Genomic DNA, 16,550 nt, shown 5'->3' with positions numbered 1-16,550 from the left:
CTCACGAAGAAGCTCAAGGATCGGAGTTACGACGCGACTATGTCACAAGAACAGAGGAAATGTGTAAAACAGGCAGAGCTATGACGCAGACATGCTGCTCAAGATCAAGTACCAGGCCGAGATACACGAGATCCTGTGAACGCTGTGACGCTGACGCACCTTTCCAGCCCGTCTCCGGGGACGGAACACAACAGCGTTAGCAGGAGCATACAATACAATAGTCCAGATTCCGAGTTTCACAGAGCTCCTGGAGCCCGTCGATACGCACCCCGCAAACCACCCCTCCCCCCCTCGTCTCCTAATCTCGTAAGCGGTTCACGCAGTCTGCGCGTCTCTTGCACATCCCGTCGCCCTGGGCCGCGGAACGAGGTGTGTGGTGGCGCAAGGACGAGCGGCGGGGAGCTTGACGGGGGGGAGGGGTGCTGGGTGGATGGGCGGGGGAGGTAGGCACGGCGATATGCTCATGCCCACGACCACGACCGGCACGTCAGGAGAAGAAGGAGAAGAAGAAGAGAAGAGAGTCCGGCACACCCAAATGCATTACGCCGCACCGTGGTATCCTATCGCATCCCATCCCATCCCAGCCTATCCTGACGCACCAGACGCCCAAGCTGCAGAACCGTTGAGTGTTGAGTGTGAATACAGACATCCTCCGTCCTCCACCGAGTAGCTATCTACGTGTCTCCCTGCATCCCTGCGTCCCCGTCATCGTTCACATCCTGCCTACTCGCCCCCTGTCGTGCAAACCGGTGATATATAACGCCATCCCAAACACACAAAACTCCCTCTCCTCTCCTCCTCTTCCGCCATCCTCTCCCCAATCTCCCTTCTTTCTCAAACCACCCATTCCCTGCCATCTCAGACCTAAAACGTCTCATCGTCACTCCCATCAATACTCGTGCGATAACTCAACAAGCTCTCGGTATCCGCGAAACTCGGCGGGCCCGCGGGTTTGCGTCGAATCACCGTGTCGTCACGGTTGAGTTCGTGCTGCTGGTTGATGAGCACCTGCTGGCTGAGTTCCTGCTGGCGGAGGGGACTAGCGCCGGGCGCGGGCGAGCGCGGGCCCATGGGCCGGGGGCCCGTGATTTTGCGCTGCGGGGTGCGGAGGTGTGCGCTGCTGGGGCGGGGGGAGGGGGTGGGCGAGCCCTGGTGGGTGTTAGTTTACTGCTCTTTTTGAGGTTATTTGGGGGGAGATTGGGGACGTACGCGGTACTGCCCGCGGTCGGTCTCGAGACTGTAGCGCACCTCGGCGATGGGCGCGAGCGGGGTCAGGACGCCCTGGGAGCCGAACTCGTTGGGCGAGCTGTACATCTGGCGGGTCTGGCCGTAGCCGGCGAGGACGCCGGTGGTGGGCGGGATGAGCGGACCGTCGTCGACCTTCTGCGCGAGGCGCCCTGTCTGCTCGCTGGCGGAGTGGCCTGAGTAGCCGCCGTCGCTGGAGATGGGCGACAGGTTGCCGCCAGGCTGGTAGGTCGCGGTGCTGGCGCTCATGCGGTTGCGCGCGAGGCTGGGCATGCTGCCCCACTGGTCGTAGTCGGGCGACGCGATGCCGCTGCCGCTGACGCCGCTGACTCCGCTGACATTGTCGGGGACGTAGTCCTGCGCCTGGTCTTCGAGATGTGTCTGGTGGCGCCCGGTTGGCCCTGCGCGGGGCTGCGGGTGCTGCAGATTCAGGCTGTTGCGGTGCGCATGGTACTTGGGGTCCTCGAGCTCGTACTCTGGGTCCTCGGGGATCAGAGGTGACGGTGCGCGCACCGAGTGATCGTCCCTGGAACGGATCGAGCGGTCATCTCTGGAGCGGAACGAACGATCGTCTCGTGAGTCTCGCGAACGCAGCGAGCGGTCGTCACCGTTGCGAGGACGGTCATCACCGTTCTGCGAGTAGTCGTCGTCGTACGAGTCGAAACTCTTCTGCGAGCTCGAGCGCGAGTGGGACGAGTACGGGCGCTTCTCCACGCTGTTGCGAGGCTCAGTGGAGGACGTGGTCTTTGACCAGCGGGAGATCTTGGGGATGCCAAAGATCGAGGACGAAGTCGACTTGTGCTTATTCTTCTTCGGCGTCTCCTCTGAGCTGTTCCTCGCCGCCGGCGGGGACACCTTTTCTTGCGACACGTTCCTGCTGTGGTACGCATCTTGCGTAGGTGTCATCATGCGCTCGCTGTTCTCGTACCGCGGCTCGCGCTCAAGATACTCCTCGTCATCTTCGTGCACCGTGCTTATGCGGTTGGTCTGCACAACATCATAACCAGAGTGCAGGTCGTTGATGCGTCGTGACGAAGAGGCGGGGTTCGAGAGGAATCCAGACTGGTTCGGCGAGGAAGCAGTATTGGCGCGGCCCTCGGGCTCGTAGCCAGGGTCGCCGCTGGCCTGCAGGTTGTCGTACGAGGTGATACTATTCGTGCGGTTGCCCTGCTCCAGCTGCAGCTGCTGGACCTGTTTCAGGCCTTCGACGTCTCCGAGCAGCTGCATCAGCATGGCCTCGATGTTCTTGATGTCGCCGTCGCCCTTCATGCTCAAACCCTTCAGCGCACGCTTGAACAGATTCTTCTTCTTCGTCTCGACGTCCATGTCATCGGAGGTAGATCGGAAACCGCGGCCTGCACCGTACGGCGCGGGTTGCGGTCGTGGCCCACCGAGAATGCGCTGTTCGGCAATATCGACCCGCTTGTCATTCGTGTTCATGATCATGTTGTCCTGCACCTTGATGAAGCCCTTGAGCTCATCAAGCTGGTTGCGCATCTCCGCGGCAGAGCGGACAAGAGTAACCAGAATCTCGGTATCTCTCGCATTGCGCTGCGCGTCCCGTACAGTGAGGTGGTCCATAAGCGCGACAATGTCCTTGGACTGGATGCGGTCGATGCCCTTGCCAGTTGCTGAGTCGTAAAGAGGGGAAGCCATGCCATGAGAGTTGCCGCTGAATTGGCGGCCATGCTTGGCGTTGGAAGCAAACACGTCCTCCCCATCAAGCGGTGTCTCATCGTACTCATCAGCAAACTCGTCGTCAAAGACCTTTGCGTGATTGAGATTTTGAGGCGTGTAGCCTTCACGTTGGTTAGCTGATTGGTAGCCTTCGTCTCTCCATCCAGTCGTACCGGAGAGAGGTGTGCGGTTACTCTGCGCGTAGTCAAGCTGCTCGTCGTGCCCAACAAACGAGTCACCCGTGTAGGACTCGTAGTCGTCTTCCACGGTAGCCTGGTGCTGCTCGTCGATCGACGGGCTGCGGTTGTGCAGATGATGGGCTGCAGCGGCGGCCCCCGCAGCGGCGCCAGCACCAGCGCCCAGTGTAGCACTCTTGTTGAACGAGTTCTTGCTGGACTGGCGAGTGGAGACGTGATCGCGGTCGTCTTGACGGTACATCGTGTCCTGGGTGTGGTCATAGTACCCATCGCCTCCATTGAGCGGCCCTTGGATGATGGAAGGGTTTGTCGAGATCTCCGACTCATTGTCCAGTCCGTACCCAATCTCAGGCATCATGTGATCCTGGACAGGGAACGCGCTGTGGTGCATCTGAGGCTGCTCGTCGATCGACTGAGCGATGCTCTGCCTGGGCGAGTTGTCCGCAGGGTGGGGGTGATAGTTCATGGCCTCTGCCTTGTCACGAAGCGCACCCCATCGGTCTCCAGTGGGGATTTCGTGCTCCTCGAGGTGCAGGATGTGCTCCTCGCTGGGAGCGGGGCTGACCTGGGATAAGCGGCTCTTCCTGATAGGGCTTATCACGTTTTCCCGCAATGGGCTCGACACTGCAGATGAGCGAACACTGACGCTGGATGGCTCATGCAGCGACGCAACAGCAGACTCGACTGCAACTGGCGTATGGACGTACTCAGGGCTGGCACCGACTCTCCTGATATCCTGATGAATAGGTTCGATCTTCTGCTCGTGATCGAGGTACTGCACGCCTTCGCTATCGTCCGTGTAGTTGGTGAAGCGATTGTAGTTGACAGGGAAGTTCTCCGAGAGCTGAGAATTCTCCTCCAGCTCTCTCCTGTACAGCTCGTTCTGCTCGTGGTTCTGCTCGAAGAACAGCTCTGAGTCGCGAGCGTCGCGAGGGGTGTGCGGCGTTTGGGGAGAGCCCATGGCGGACCTGACGCTCTCGAGGTTGACGCCCTGTGGTCGCTTGCGAGTGCGAGCTGCTTTGGTACTGGCGGTCGACTCGAGGGTCCCGATGGACAGGTTCGACGACTGTCGCTCTATGTGCCTACCGAGCGAAGACACAGACGCGCTGCTGTGGACAGCTCGCAGACGCCGGGGCGATTCGGTCGTGTGCGCTTCTTCGCGGTAGCTGGCCTCGCTCTGGATGGGGCTGAGGCCGCGAGTCGGCGTGGTGCCAATGATCTCATAGTGCGACGCCTGTGTCTCCGAGCGCTCAATGGCACGAGCCTTGGCCGCTGCTGCGGCTTCTAAGCTGGCCGGCCCAGCACCTCTTGATCTGGACCCCCAGCTTCTGTCGCTCATGGGAGACTGCAGTCGGATATCCTCGGCTGACTGGTTCGCATGCGCAGTACCGTAGTTGCGCTGCAGAGCAGGCGGTGCGTTTCTTGTAGGAGTAAGGGGTGTCGGTGAAGGAAACCCACGTGGCACTTCGCGCAGCGGTGTCTCCGCTCCTGTGGTGGTGGACGACTTCGAAGTCGACCGCGAGCGAGTCTTCGTCTCTGTGTCAGCAGACAGGATCGACTCGCGGGTGAGCTCAGAGCCGCCATGGAGCTCGCTCTGGATGAACGGCATGGGTGGCACATCCTTCACAATCTCCTCTTTCGCTGCGCTGTCTGCGATACTTGTAGAGCGGCTGTGATTGCTTCGAGAAGAGTGCTTTTTCTTATGCTTGCGGTCTTCCACCTCTTCTTCGCGAGAAGTGTGCTTTCTCAAGGCCGCAGCTGTGAGACCAGACCCAGCAAGAGCAGCGATCTCTGCCTCGCGGGCAGTGCGTCCGCTCCTCCTCTTGTGTGAGTTCTCTCGCGTCGCTGTCTTGGTCGTTGATTCAGCCAGACTGCGCTCAGAGGTCGAGTCGCGACTCGATCTGCGCTCTTTTCGACTGGAGCTACTCGTAAGTACCTCGCCAGAGTCTTCGCCATCGCGATTGAGCACGACCTTGGGCTTGCCGCCGTGAATGTTCGGTGTGCTCGAGGACTTGGAGACGCGCCGCCGTGATGTGGACGGGTCGCGCGAGCTGGTGGTCTCGACGGTCTCGAATGTGGCGCCGCTGTCGCGGGACATGCGCTCGAACTTGTCTCTGTTTTTGGACGTGCGGTTCTCCTCCTTCAGCGCATTGAGTTCGGGCAGGATCAGCCGCCTGATAGCGTCCTCGACTGTGGCCAGCAGCTTGGGGTTGTTGATGGACGAGGTGGTGGAGACACCTGAGCGCACCGACGGGACAGCAGATCTGCGGTCAGCACTGGAGGAGAGCAAGCTGGAGTCTGTCCCACTGAGGACGCTAATTTCCTCTCCACGGTGATCCTTGCTGTGTCGCCTGGACGACTTGCGGGGCGAGGACAGGTCATCCCTGCCGGTCTTTTCCGACTTTCGTGTCTTGCTCGAGGACGTTTCGGCCTGTTGCTGTTGCTGTTGTTGCAGCTTCTCCATGACTCGCTGGGTGATGCGGTCTTTGCTCATACTCCGGCTGCGCTGGTGCTTCGGGGCCTTGAGCAGGTCGGGCTCATCGGCGACGTTGGAGTCTGTCAGCACGGTGTCCCTCTCGGTGCTCCTGCTGCTGCGCGGCGCGGGAGCCATGATTTGCGGCGTGCCCTCGAGCATGCTGTCGGCGGGCATGGAGGAGATGTCGGACGGCATGGGCATGAAGAGGAGGTCGCGGTTGGAGAGGTCGCTGCCGTGGTTTAGCACCTCGATGTCGACGGGCGGCAACGACGAGACGGTGGAGGCGTCCGAGGAGTCTTGCGGCGGGGCGGCGTCGTCGCGCGACTTTTGCTGCAGCGAGATGCGGCGCGTGTAGGCGGGCTTGGCGTTGTTCTTGGTGGTCTGGGTCAGATGCACCTGGTCGATGCCGGCGCGGTTCTTCTTGCGCGAGCTGGGAGTGACGCGCACGCGGACGCTGGGGCGGGCGCGGGTCTTGCCGTTCTCCTTGCCGGCTTCGAAGTACTCGATCAGCAGGCTCGTCTGGCTCGGGTACTTCTTGTGCAGCGACGGCTTGGTGGTGTTGATGGTGATGGGGGTGCCGTCCTCGGGGATGCTGTACGAGGTGCGGTCGGTGCGGGCGGAGACGTTGGTGTCGACGTCGTCGCGGGGCGGGTCGAGGTCTGCGGAGCTGAGAGTCGAGAGTTCTGTCGGGGCCGGGAGCGGTGGTCGAGAGTCAAAACCCATTGCGAACCCTGCAGGATCCTAGAAGGCGGAGGGGGAGCCAGGCGCGGACATGGTTTAGTGGGGATGTGCGTGCGGGTGCGGCAGAAGTGTGAGCGACCTGCAGGCGCAGCGCAGCGGTTGGCGGGCGACGGAGGGCGGTCGCGGCGCAAGATTCAGGTTCAGATTTAGGACCAGATGGGAGAGCACGTCGCAGGCGCCCTTAGTCAGCGTGCCTGTGCAACGCGGGCGGGCAGCGAGCGGCGGAGGCCGTTGTGGGTGAGGGCGAGCTGGGCTGAGCAGCCTGAGCTGGGCGTGTTAGCAGCAGCCCGTGGATTGCGCCGCCGCGCCTGTTGCGCCGGTTTGACAGCCGCAAGACTGGCAGCCAGGCCAACAGCAGACGGGCAGCCTGCGCACTTACCAGCAGCACCGAGCGCCGTAAGAATGAGCGTCGACGTCGCCGTCGCCGTCGCGGGGGGCCGTCCAAAGCTCCAGAGGACGTCGCTGGGGTGGATGGACGTGCTGGGCGGCTCTGCGCTAGGCCGCGGCTTGGAGCACTACACACCAACCGACTCGGCGCGCCCAGGGTCGTTCGAAGCCGTCACACCACGGAGCGCACTCGCGGTGGGAGAGTCTGCGCCAGCAACACAGTGCACACAGCACTATCTCATTCAATGGCGCACCGCACACAGAGCATCTTGCTCAATCCATCTCACTCAATAGCGCACACGCACAATCTCACTCAATAGCGCACACTCAATCTCGCACAACCACCCAGCCCAGTCTTCCCAGATGGCGCTCAATACCCAACCCTAGCCCCCCCAGCCCCTCCACACCCTCTCACCCACCAGCCCTCGTGGCCAGCGTCCCTTGCACACACCGCACTAGCCGTTCTGCAGCGCCCGCCGCCCAGCAGATGTGGCTGGGAGCGCCCCCAACACCGTGGCCCAACGCGACAGCGCCCATCCACCGCACCGCACGCAGCAGCCCCTCGCACCCAGCACCCAGCACCCCTCCGCCGCGTCTCCACCACCCGGCTCGCACACCCGACTCGCACACTCGGCGTGCAACGCGACAGTGCGCAGCTCCGCGCCCATATGACGCCCGCCACCGCAGTCGCCCAGGTAACGCGCCGCGCCAGCGCGGGACGCCCTAGCTCCCGCACTGATTCGCTGCCCGCCCCAGCGCAGCCTAGCGCGTCCCGGCGCGCGTTCGCGCTTGACAACGCATCCGGTTTGCACACCACTCGCACGCTGCGAGCGATGGGTGCGAAGTATCGAGTGCCTTGGTCGCGCGGCGAATGACGTCCGCGACGAATGACGTCCGCGATGAAGCTGCTCGCTCGTCACAGGCGGGCAGGCGAGTCGGGTCGGGTCATCGTAGTGAGTAGTGAGCTGGCGCGAGAGAGGTGCAGGGCTGGCGGTCGTATCTACCTAGCCCAGCCACGCTTCACCGGTGCTTTGCGTCGTCGAACTGCAGGTGGAGGCCCGGGGTCCGCTCGCTTGCTGTGCGTGCATTGAGTGATGTCGCGTCTCCGGCGCCAGGGTACGAGCGCGGTGCCAAGTTTATAGTGAGGTGAGAAAGAGGGATTGTGGCTGTTTGCACTCGGTAGGTACACGGTACTGTGCAGCGTAGAGCAAGAGCTTTGCGGAACCAGGTACAGTTGCTGGCTCGTCGTCTCAGAGCCAGGTTGCACACGTCACTCATGAGTGTTCGTCGAGGAACGGGATCAATCTTCAAACGCAATGCATTTCAACGCAAGAAATTCTTCAGCACAGTGAATCTTCACCATGCCTGTACAACACAGCTGATGCCCGTTTTAAACACCCAACGCCCTCAATGCACTCCTCCGTACCTAGAACTTGCGGCCTGGCTTCATCGGCCGCCTCCCCTGCTGCTGCGGCTGGCTGCCATACGCCCGCCTGCCCTCGACCTTCTTGTCGCGGCTCAAACTCGCGCCCAAGCTGATATCGATCCTGGGCGGCGTGCTGAACCCGAAGCTCTTGGCCACCTTGACGAGATCAAGCTTGTGCACATCAAACACAGAGCGCAGCGAGTGCGAGGCGTACGCCTGCAGGTACGAGCGGTAGCCGTCCTTGGCCGACTTGTTGAGGTAGTAGTTCTTCGTGATCAGGGCCTCGAGCTGGGACTGGATATCTGCGTTGCGTTAGCGTGTGCTGTGCAGCGGTGGGGCATGCAACTTACTGAGGATCTTGTTGGCCGGCAGCTCGAACTCGACGAGCGGGACGCGGGCTTCCTTGAGCAGCTTCAGGAAGCCGATCTCGGACGGCAGCAGGAACATCAGACTCCTGCCCTTGCCCTGCGAGCCTCGTGCTGTTCGTCCCACGCGGTGAATGTAGTCGCGCGGGTCGTCCGGGGGGTCGAATTGGATCACCCAGTCGACCTCTGGGATGTCGAGGCCTCGTGCCGCGACGTCGGTGCAGACCAGTGTGCCGCTTGACGCGTTGCAGAACTCGAAGAAGCGGTTTGTACGCGCTTGTTGTTTGAGGTTGCCGTGCAGTTCCAGAACAGGCAGGTCGATGTAGTTGAGCAGCTCCGCATAGAACTTGACCGAGTTGCAGGATGAGAGAAAGACAATAACCTTCTTCTTCTGGTGCTTCTTCAGGAAGCTGAACAGCAGTCTGAAGCGCGTGTCCGAGTCGCAGATGACGTAGCCTTGCTCCAGCCCTTCGACTGTAGAGTGCTCTTTGCGGTAATCGACGTTGATGTACAGCGGCCCTGGCTTGAGCGAGATACGCGCAAGATCCTCGACCTTCGTTGTCTGTGTGGCAGAGAAGAGCATGGTCTGACGGTCGGAGGGGAGGATCTTGATGATGCTGCGCATCTCGTCCTCGAATCCGACTTCGAGAATACGATCAGCCTCGTCGATGATCAAGCTCTTCAGGTTCTTGAAGACAAAGCCAGGCGTGTTGTGCAGGTGATCGAGCAGGCGTCCGGGTGTCGCAATCAGCAAGTTCACACCCTTGACAAGCTTCTCAGCCTCTGCCCTCCTGTTCGCGCCTCCAATGACAATGCCGAATGTCTGAGAGTGCTTCTCCATAAGCTCGCGGGCGACACCGAAGATTTGCAGGGCGAGTTCGCGGGTGGGCGAGACGACGATGACACCGGTACCGTTGCGCGGCTTGAAGCGCATGGCTGAGAGCATTTCGATCGCGGGGATCAGGAAGGCGAGCGTCTTTCCGCTACCAGTCTTCGCAGCTCCGAGGACGTCCTTGCCACTGTATTTGTCAGTACAGCTCTGATGCGTTGTCGTGTGCTATCTTACCTCAGAAGCGGTGGGATGGTCTTCTGCTGGATCTCGGTCATGGACTCAAAGCCCATGGCCTTGATGGCCTCCATTGTGCGGTCCGAGAGGTTGAGCTCAGAGAACAGCTTGGGGTCCTCGACAGTCGGCATCGAGGTACCGAGCGGCAAGTCGTTCGGGTTTGCGCTCTCCTCCTGCTCATCGCCCGATTCCTCTGCATCTGCCTTCTTGCTCTTCTTAGCCGCCTTCGCAATCTGCTTGAGCTCTGAGTTGAGCTGCGCCTCGGCTGCCTCGTCATCGTCCTCCTCCTCTACCTCTGACGCCTCTGCAACCTCATCCTCGACCTCGGGCTCGGGCGTGTGCTCCTTCTTCGCCTTCTTGCGGGGCTTGTCGGCCTTCTCCACGCCATTGCTCTTGACTTTCGGTGCAGCAGCCTCCTCCGTCTTCTTGCTGCTGTGCTTGCGCTTGCGCTTCTTGGCTTCGATTTCCTGGGCGCCCATCGTGAATATGCGGGTCGTGAATGCAGGCGGTCGCAAACTCGAACTTTTCGAGAGCCGAGACTAGAAAAAAGTTGTGGAGACGGCGAATGCTACCCTGAATCGCCGACGCGCTATGCCTGATGGGGTGGGCAGGATTGTGGCCAATCACCATGAAGTCTTGCTGACTTCCCCCCACGACTGCCGCGAGAGACGTGCATGACGTTGAGATCACTTACGAGCGGGAACACACACAGAGCAATTGAAAGTCAATTGCACCTCAAGATACAAAACATTCTTGCTAATGTGAAAAATGAGATCGTGAGCCATGTCGAAGTAAGCAAGGAGACTTCGAAAGATCAGAAGTTTACGATATCACCAGAGAGTAACTAAGATGCTTTGAAGCACAGCAGCGAGGGTGCTGAGGTATTGAAAACCGCAGTGAACTCATTTCGTCAGCAGCTTGCGTATGTATATTTTACACTCGGTCTCAATTTATGACATATATGTGAGCTAACCCGGCCGCGCATGCCACGGCCAAGTCCAGCAAAAGCAAAGCTCACTGTACGAGACACAGCTACATGACCACCGGATAACGACTTCTCGCTCGAATCTTCGGCCCCCATTTGTAGAATACCCACGGAATTGGCAGCATGAGCACTGATAAGAACCCCAGGAGCGATGTTGCCCATGCTACGCCTAGAGCAGAGTACACTGGTTGAGTGTTAGCTGATTTCTTTCCAGTTTGGTGGTGGAATACTTACTCTGCACTGTGAACAGGGGAAACATAGCTCCCAGCGTGTATCTGAATATGCCGTTCGCCGCGATCGCAGACGCGCCATTCAATTGACCGTAGACATCGGTCGTGTAGAGTGCCGCACTTGTCTGGACTGGAATTAGCATTTCCAGCAAAAGAGCTGCTGCTACACTTACAAACAGACACAAGTTTCCCCACGCGAACGGAATGCTGCCGACCAGCACGATAGCCCAGTGTGCGCCCTTCCCTGCACTCCACCCGACCCAGAACAAACCAACGAGGATACCACCGCTTCCCATCATGGCATTGTACAGTCGGTGCTCTGGCGCAGCGTGTGTCTCGCCTCGAGCTAGGGCTGCGCGGTGCTGCGTCTGGTACATGAAATGGTCGATCAGCACGCCAGTAAGTCCCCCGAGAATAACGCCAAGGCCGATAGCGAGGAAGGTGAGACCGGATTGCGAGGTGGTGAAGGAGTATGGCGGGCGCATGAAGATGTACGGGAAGGCGGCAAAGAGGAGAAACAGGACGCCGAATGCGTAGGCTGTATACAGGGAGAGGAAGAAGACGACAGGCTGCTTGATGTCAGTTTCTACACCGGGTCGGCGAATGGATGCATACCTCTGTGACCAGCATATGCATAGGTCGGAAAAGGCCGACTATGACTGCTCGCTTCATGGCTGCTGATCCAGGGTCGCCAATCGGTTTCACATCGATTCCGAGTTTTTTGGCCCTGCGAGCTAGAATGACAGGCTTGTACGTCTCTTTCATGGGAAGAGAGGCAGCATACACGACCAACGTAACGAAGATCATGCACCACTGCGTCCAACGCCAGCCCTTATACTGCGCAGCAAAGCCGCCCACAACAGGCCTGAAGAGCGTCAGCACCAGTGCCATCGAATAACGACTATACTCACCCCAAAGACGGCCCCGCAAACGGCGCCATCAAGAACACAGCCGTAATCTTCGCCCGCTGATGCGGCGGGAACAGATCTGCATTACTCCCCGCGCCCACCGCCAGCGCTGGACTTCCCGTCAACCCTGCAAAGAACCGACACACGATCAGGCTCGCGAAGCTCTTGCTGAACCCTGCGCCGAGGGTGAACAGCATGAATACGGGCGACGAGATGAGGTACACGATCTTCCTGCCATGCTTCTCGCTCAGCGGCGCTGAGAAAATGGGACCGAAGGCTAGACCAAGCGTGTAAACGGTGATGCCGACTAGGGCAGCGGTGCGGGACACGTTGAAATCGGCCATGATGTCGGTGAGAGCTGCTGTGTAGACTGATGTGCCAAATGTGCTGCGGAAGGTCAGTAGAGAAAGGACATTGTTTGGAGATGGCACTTGCACTGCGAAACCGAAGAAGCCAGGCGTCGTTGCGTGGTAGATGCGTAGCCATAGGGGCCAGTTGTGCGGGTTTTCGGGGTCGTCTGGGCCGTCCCAGTCCATTGCTGAAGGTGGTGGTGATGCGGCGACCACATTTTGCTTCTCTGAGTCTGTCATGTCTGTTGACAGCGACTCGGCGTGGCTGGCGAGCGGATCGAGGCTCAATTCCTTCTGATGTGTCTCAACACTCGTCATATCGTCACGCAGAGTGTGACTGTCGCTGGTCTGGTCGGTACATATACGATTGAGATTATGGACCTGGAGACCTCTTGTGCAAACCGTGCTTTTCAACGTTGCACGCGGTGTTGCATGTTCACACTAAGTTCCCCGCCCAGACTTGTAGTACGATCCTTTCGGCTGCAATCGATGGTGTGCTTCCTGCGTGTGCGACAACGGAAGTAGCTGCTTACACAGATAAGGCAGCTCTCATATATGATCAGTCATCACGAAAGGATTTTGGTGCATACGGCCGTAGTTTCGGTTGTTGGATGTCGTCAAAAGGGGCGCCATCCGAGGCGAGAGTTCGTGAATAGTAATCAAGCTCGAAACATGTATTGCACTGCCATTGCCTCGAAATGTACAAGACTGAAAGAAGCTTCGACAGTATGAAGTTGTGTAGTCCCGTACTAATGTTTTCACGCAATATAGCTTGTTTGATGCGGTTATATTACCCAGTGGTTGAGACTTGTCCGTCATGGCGGTGGTGACATCATCCACGCTAACGAATTGGATTGCGACGTCGAGTTCCATCCCTTCTTTCCTTATCTGAATCCTCAAAGTGTTGATGATGCTTTGCCCTACGAACGGCTCATTGCAAATTCAGTGCCTTCGGCAGGTTTGGACAACGCAGCGCGCGTTGCTACCTCACCCGATTAGCTTCACCGAACATGACCGGGACTTCTGTGCCAGACGTTGGAAGATGCTACAAATTGCTCATTTGTAGGCATTCTTGCGTGAGGTAAGTACTGGGGTCGGCGTGAGCCAATGCGCTTCTTGGCGGGCAGTCGCGTGTCATGGATGAACGACATTTCTAATCTGTAGGACGATTACTCCCACGGCACATGACTTCCATTGATACGGCCACATTTATCGCTCATTGATACAACACACGGTTCACGGTGGAAGCTCCCGAAGAATCTGAGAGCTTACCCCAGCCCCAAGCACCACCTGAAATACGACGTCAGTCTTGCATTTAACTTCACAAATGTCTGAAGCGGATCGTTCAACCATACCGCCCAGGTTGTGGTGCAGCTTGCCCCGCGAGATTCGAAACTGTGTCTACGAATAGTGTCTGCTACACGAAGACAATCAGATACACGACGTTCGCCATTTCCCACACGGTCACCGTCGATGTCGATCGGAACAGATGTCAGGCATGTCCCCGAACTTCCCGAATTCGTTTTGGACCTTCACTCAAACGAGTCGCCAAATCCGTGCTGAGTTTACACCCTGGCTACTGAAGCATCGTCGAGTGAAGACCCCACTAGCCACTCTAAGCGCTTATGCCGATTTATTCCACCCGCGCAGCAGCACAAATGGAAAGCGCACTGGATGGATCCAGCCAATGAGCTCCAGACTATCAGGGGTACCACTTCCTCTTCATGGCATTGAGGCACTCAACTTGCTGGTGCACAATAAAGATGATCCGGATTTCCACCTGGAGCTTCTTCCAGAGGAAATGCCCGTCGGTGCAGAGAACAAAACTGAGCTGGACATTCTATGCCGGATGAGTCGCGCCATGGCTTGGGAAGAAAGTGTCTTTCATGCATGCATTATCACCAGCATCAAGTTGGTCCCGTTCGAGCCGAGAATCTACGTTGGAGACACAGCTTTGCCCCAAGCAGTCGCAGGACCGAACCAGATACGCAAACTTCTGGTCAATCTTAATTCCTTGAACCTGTCTTACACGCCTGATGGCCATTTGAAGACAATTGCACAGCATCGCCGTTGCATTCGGCTTCTATGCGAGGCTTACCTGGGAGTCTTTGTCGGCTTGTATATCCGGGCAGACTTGGACGAGTGCGAGGTGGTATGGAAAGTTTCATCGCCGCATCAGCTTATAACAGCTGATTGGGAGGTGAGAGGACTTGACCTGGTGCTCGCATGTTTGATGTACTGTATGTCGTTCGTCTCTGATATCCTGCGGGGCTGATGGGTTAGCTCAGGTCGGCAAAGATCTCGATTAGAAACTGGCCAGGTTCTTTACTCCATGATCCGCATCCTGTGTCTTAGTCGCATCATGACCTCCCACTGTACACACGCTATCAATTCACGGTTGGCTACAACAAGTCTCAGCAACCCTCACGGCACATAAAACTACTGCTTATGAGATACGATGTAAAATGACGGACATATATCCTTGCCATTCCAGAGTGGGGTTATCGTCACCTTCACCGTGAGTTCGCCAGCGGTCGAAAGAGCCAGGCGAAGCTGCCCCACATAAACAGCTCTCTGTTCACCACGCCCACTTCTGTCGCCTCGCTCACTTCTTTCGTCTCTCACAACCGCAGACAAAGAAGTACTACAACATCAAGCTCAAGCAGTAAGTTGCGATCTTCGGACCTGCACGCTCACCAAATCATCTGCGCACATACTTATGCTAACAGAGCTCCGAAGAAGCAGTCATGTATCACCGTGATGCCATCGGAATGCGGTCTCTCGACATGGTGAAGCACAAGGACCGCCACTCGAAGAAGCCATTGCCGAGAGTCAAGGTGCCTGTTCAGGGCCAGCTACCCGAAAACTCGCTTCTCGGCCTCCCAAGCAGTAAGCACACTACTACCCGTGAGACATGTGTACTAACAACACTGCGCAGAGTTGCGAAATCCAATCTACGAGTTCATGGAAGCAGACGCGACGGTCGCTGTCACGGACTTCCACGACGGTCCCGCTCCACGTTGGGCAACCTGGCAGTTTCTTGGCGCCACACAAGCTTACCGACTAATGCGAGCTGAATACCGCTCGTCGTTCTTCGCTGCAGTCAAGATCAGTGTCCCGGTCAACGACTTCGAGCTTTGCATGGAGACTTTGATCGCCCCGCCAAGCGTCACGAAACTGGAGGATGCGACCGGTAACGCCGTGCTCCGACAGTCAGAAGAGCGGGTGTGGACAGAGGTGACCCTGAAGAATCTCTTTAAGCTGATGACAACCTCACGTTTTCAGGTGGAGCTGGAGAACGTTTCGACGTTTCCCCATAGGAGCCAGCCGAAGCAACCGATCAAGACCATCACCTTGATGGAACTGATGGAGAAGATGCTCAGGGTGTGCAACGAAGAAGTCTTCAGGGACTACGTCTCCAAGGAGATGGGAGATGTGACTTTGCTCTGCAACACTACGTCGATGAAGGGCGAAGACGTCACGTGGGTCTTCCTTGACATGAAGGTGAACGTCACATCATGGAAGAAGTGGATGGACGGCTGGAACGACACGAAGTTCTGCCCGACCGGAAAAAAGCAGTGCGGATGCCGAGACGAGGAAATCAAGACGTGGAGCGCCGAGTCCGGCATGGTACCCGAAGGTGACTGTGTCGCTTGCGAGAACCTCGACTTCACCGCATATGTGAAGTGGTCAAGTGGCAGGAGGCACCCGCATCTTGCTAGGCGAGAAGCACGACAGGAAGCAGCAGCTAAGCTTGCTCAAGAAGCATCACAGCATGGTGTTAAATGAAGGGAGCTGACATGTATGTGTTCGCTTCGCATTGGAGAGCCACAACTGAATGTCAAGCAGAAGCATTGAGTGACACTGCAGAGGTGAGTGTCTTCAACAACGTACAACAGCCTGGGAAAGATGGACTAAACGGACAAAAAGGCCCTGTTTGACGCACGACATGCTGATTGGTAGCTGAAGCAACACACGTTTGACTGCGAAAATAGAGATGAAGATGCTTATGGGCAGCGAGCTTCCTGCAGGGTCGAGCCTCTTAGCGAGTACCTAGTACGTTATTTGGTTCAGAGAGTTCTACGCAGACTCTACCTATACACAGCCTAAAACTAGTCTAAGTTGCCTGGCCTCTGTCGGACGAGGCGTGCGTTGAAGGAATGCATGGAGGTGCTTCAAAGTTGGGGAAGCTTTTCTGAGATCTGACAATTCAAAATTGCGCCAAAGGGAACAGTATACGGACAACGATACCTTGTAGGATATCAGTGCAGGCGGTCATGGTGTTGGTGACCGGTAGAACACGCTGATCTCGTAGCGCAGACTCACACCTGCACGACCGAACGCGTAAGCGAAAGGCGGTTTCAGCCTTGTCTAGTTAGTAGCGGCTCCGCGGGGTGATCAATCTATGATGTGCCGCATTCTTTTCATTCGCTAGGCTAGTATAAGAGACTCAGCTATGATATCATAACATGGGGGCCAAAACCTTGTATATGCTGA

General features: G+C 57.8%; 4 protein-coding genes across 4 annotated transcripts; 1 reads left to right on the top strand and 3 right to left on the bottom strand.

Annotated features, from left to right (window-relative positions):
- Window positions 1-756: 756 nt before the first annotated feature.
- C7974DRAFT_212017 (uncharacterized protein) lies at window positions 757-6,472 on the bottom strand. The gene is made up of 2 exons (XM_046136985.1): window positions 1,210-6,472; window positions 757-1,149 (listed from the first exon to the last, which is right to left on the bottom strand). The coding sequence occupies exons 1-2, from the start codon at window positions 6,316-6,318 to the stop codon at window positions 865-867; spliced, it is 5,394 nt and encodes a 1,797-aa protein (XP_045995227.1). The 5' UTR covers window positions 6,319-6,472; the 3' UTR covers window positions 757-864.
- A 1,551-nt stretch (window positions 6,473-8,023) lies between these two features.
- C7974DRAFT_397235 (P-loop containing nucleoside triphosphate hydrolase protein) lies at window positions 8,024-10,107 on the bottom strand. Its single transcript, XM_046142168.1, has 3 exons — window positions 9,581-10,107; window positions 8,500-9,533; window positions 8,024-8,451 (listed from the first exon to the last, which is right to left on the bottom strand). The coding sequence occupies exons 1-3, from the start codon at window positions 10,057-10,059 to the stop codon at window positions 8,150-8,152; spliced, it is 1,815 nt and encodes a 604-aa protein (XP_045995226.1). The 5' UTR covers window positions 10,060-10,107; the 3' UTR covers window positions 8,024-8,149.
- Window positions 10,108-10,612: 505 nt separating this feature from the next.
- C7974DRAFT_464325 (major facilitator superfamily domain-containing protein) lies at window positions 10,613-12,790 on the bottom strand (the record flags this gene model as incomplete). The annotated part of the gene is made up of 5 exons (XM_046146263.1): window positions 11,707-12,790; window positions 11,411-11,660; window positions 10,969-11,364; window positions 10,800-10,920; window positions 10,613-10,749 (listed from the first exon to the last, which is right to left on the bottom strand). The coding sequence occupies exons 1-5, from the start codon at window positions 12,369-12,371 to the stop codon at window positions 10,613-10,615; spliced, it is 1,569 nt and encodes a 522-aa protein (XP_045995225.1). The 5' UTR covers window positions 12,372-12,790.
- A 2,010-nt stretch (window positions 12,791-14,800) lies between these two features.
- Window positions 14,801-15,842, top strand: C7974DRAFT_473288 (uncharacterized protein; the record flags this gene model as incomplete). The annotated part of the gene is made up of 2 exons (XM_046146559.1): window positions 14,801-14,942; window positions 14,992-15,842. 2 exons carry the CDS (start codon window positions 14,801-14,803, stop codon window positions 15,840-15,842), a joined length of 993 nt encoding a protein of 330 aa, XP_045995224.1.
- Window positions 15,843-16,550: the final 708 nt, after the last annotated feature.

This window comes from Boeremia exigua (assembly GCF_020726555.1).
Source record: "Boeremia exigua strain MPI-SDFR-AT-0100 chromosome Unknown C7974scaffold_8, whole genome shotgun sequence".
Taxonomy (NCBI): domain Eukaryota; kingdom Fungi; phylum Ascomycota; class Dothideomycetes; order Pleosporales; family Didymellaceae; genus Boeremia; species Boeremia exigua.
Note: the sequence above shows the minus strand (reverse complement) of the source record. Positions and strands in the feature narration are given on the sequence as shown.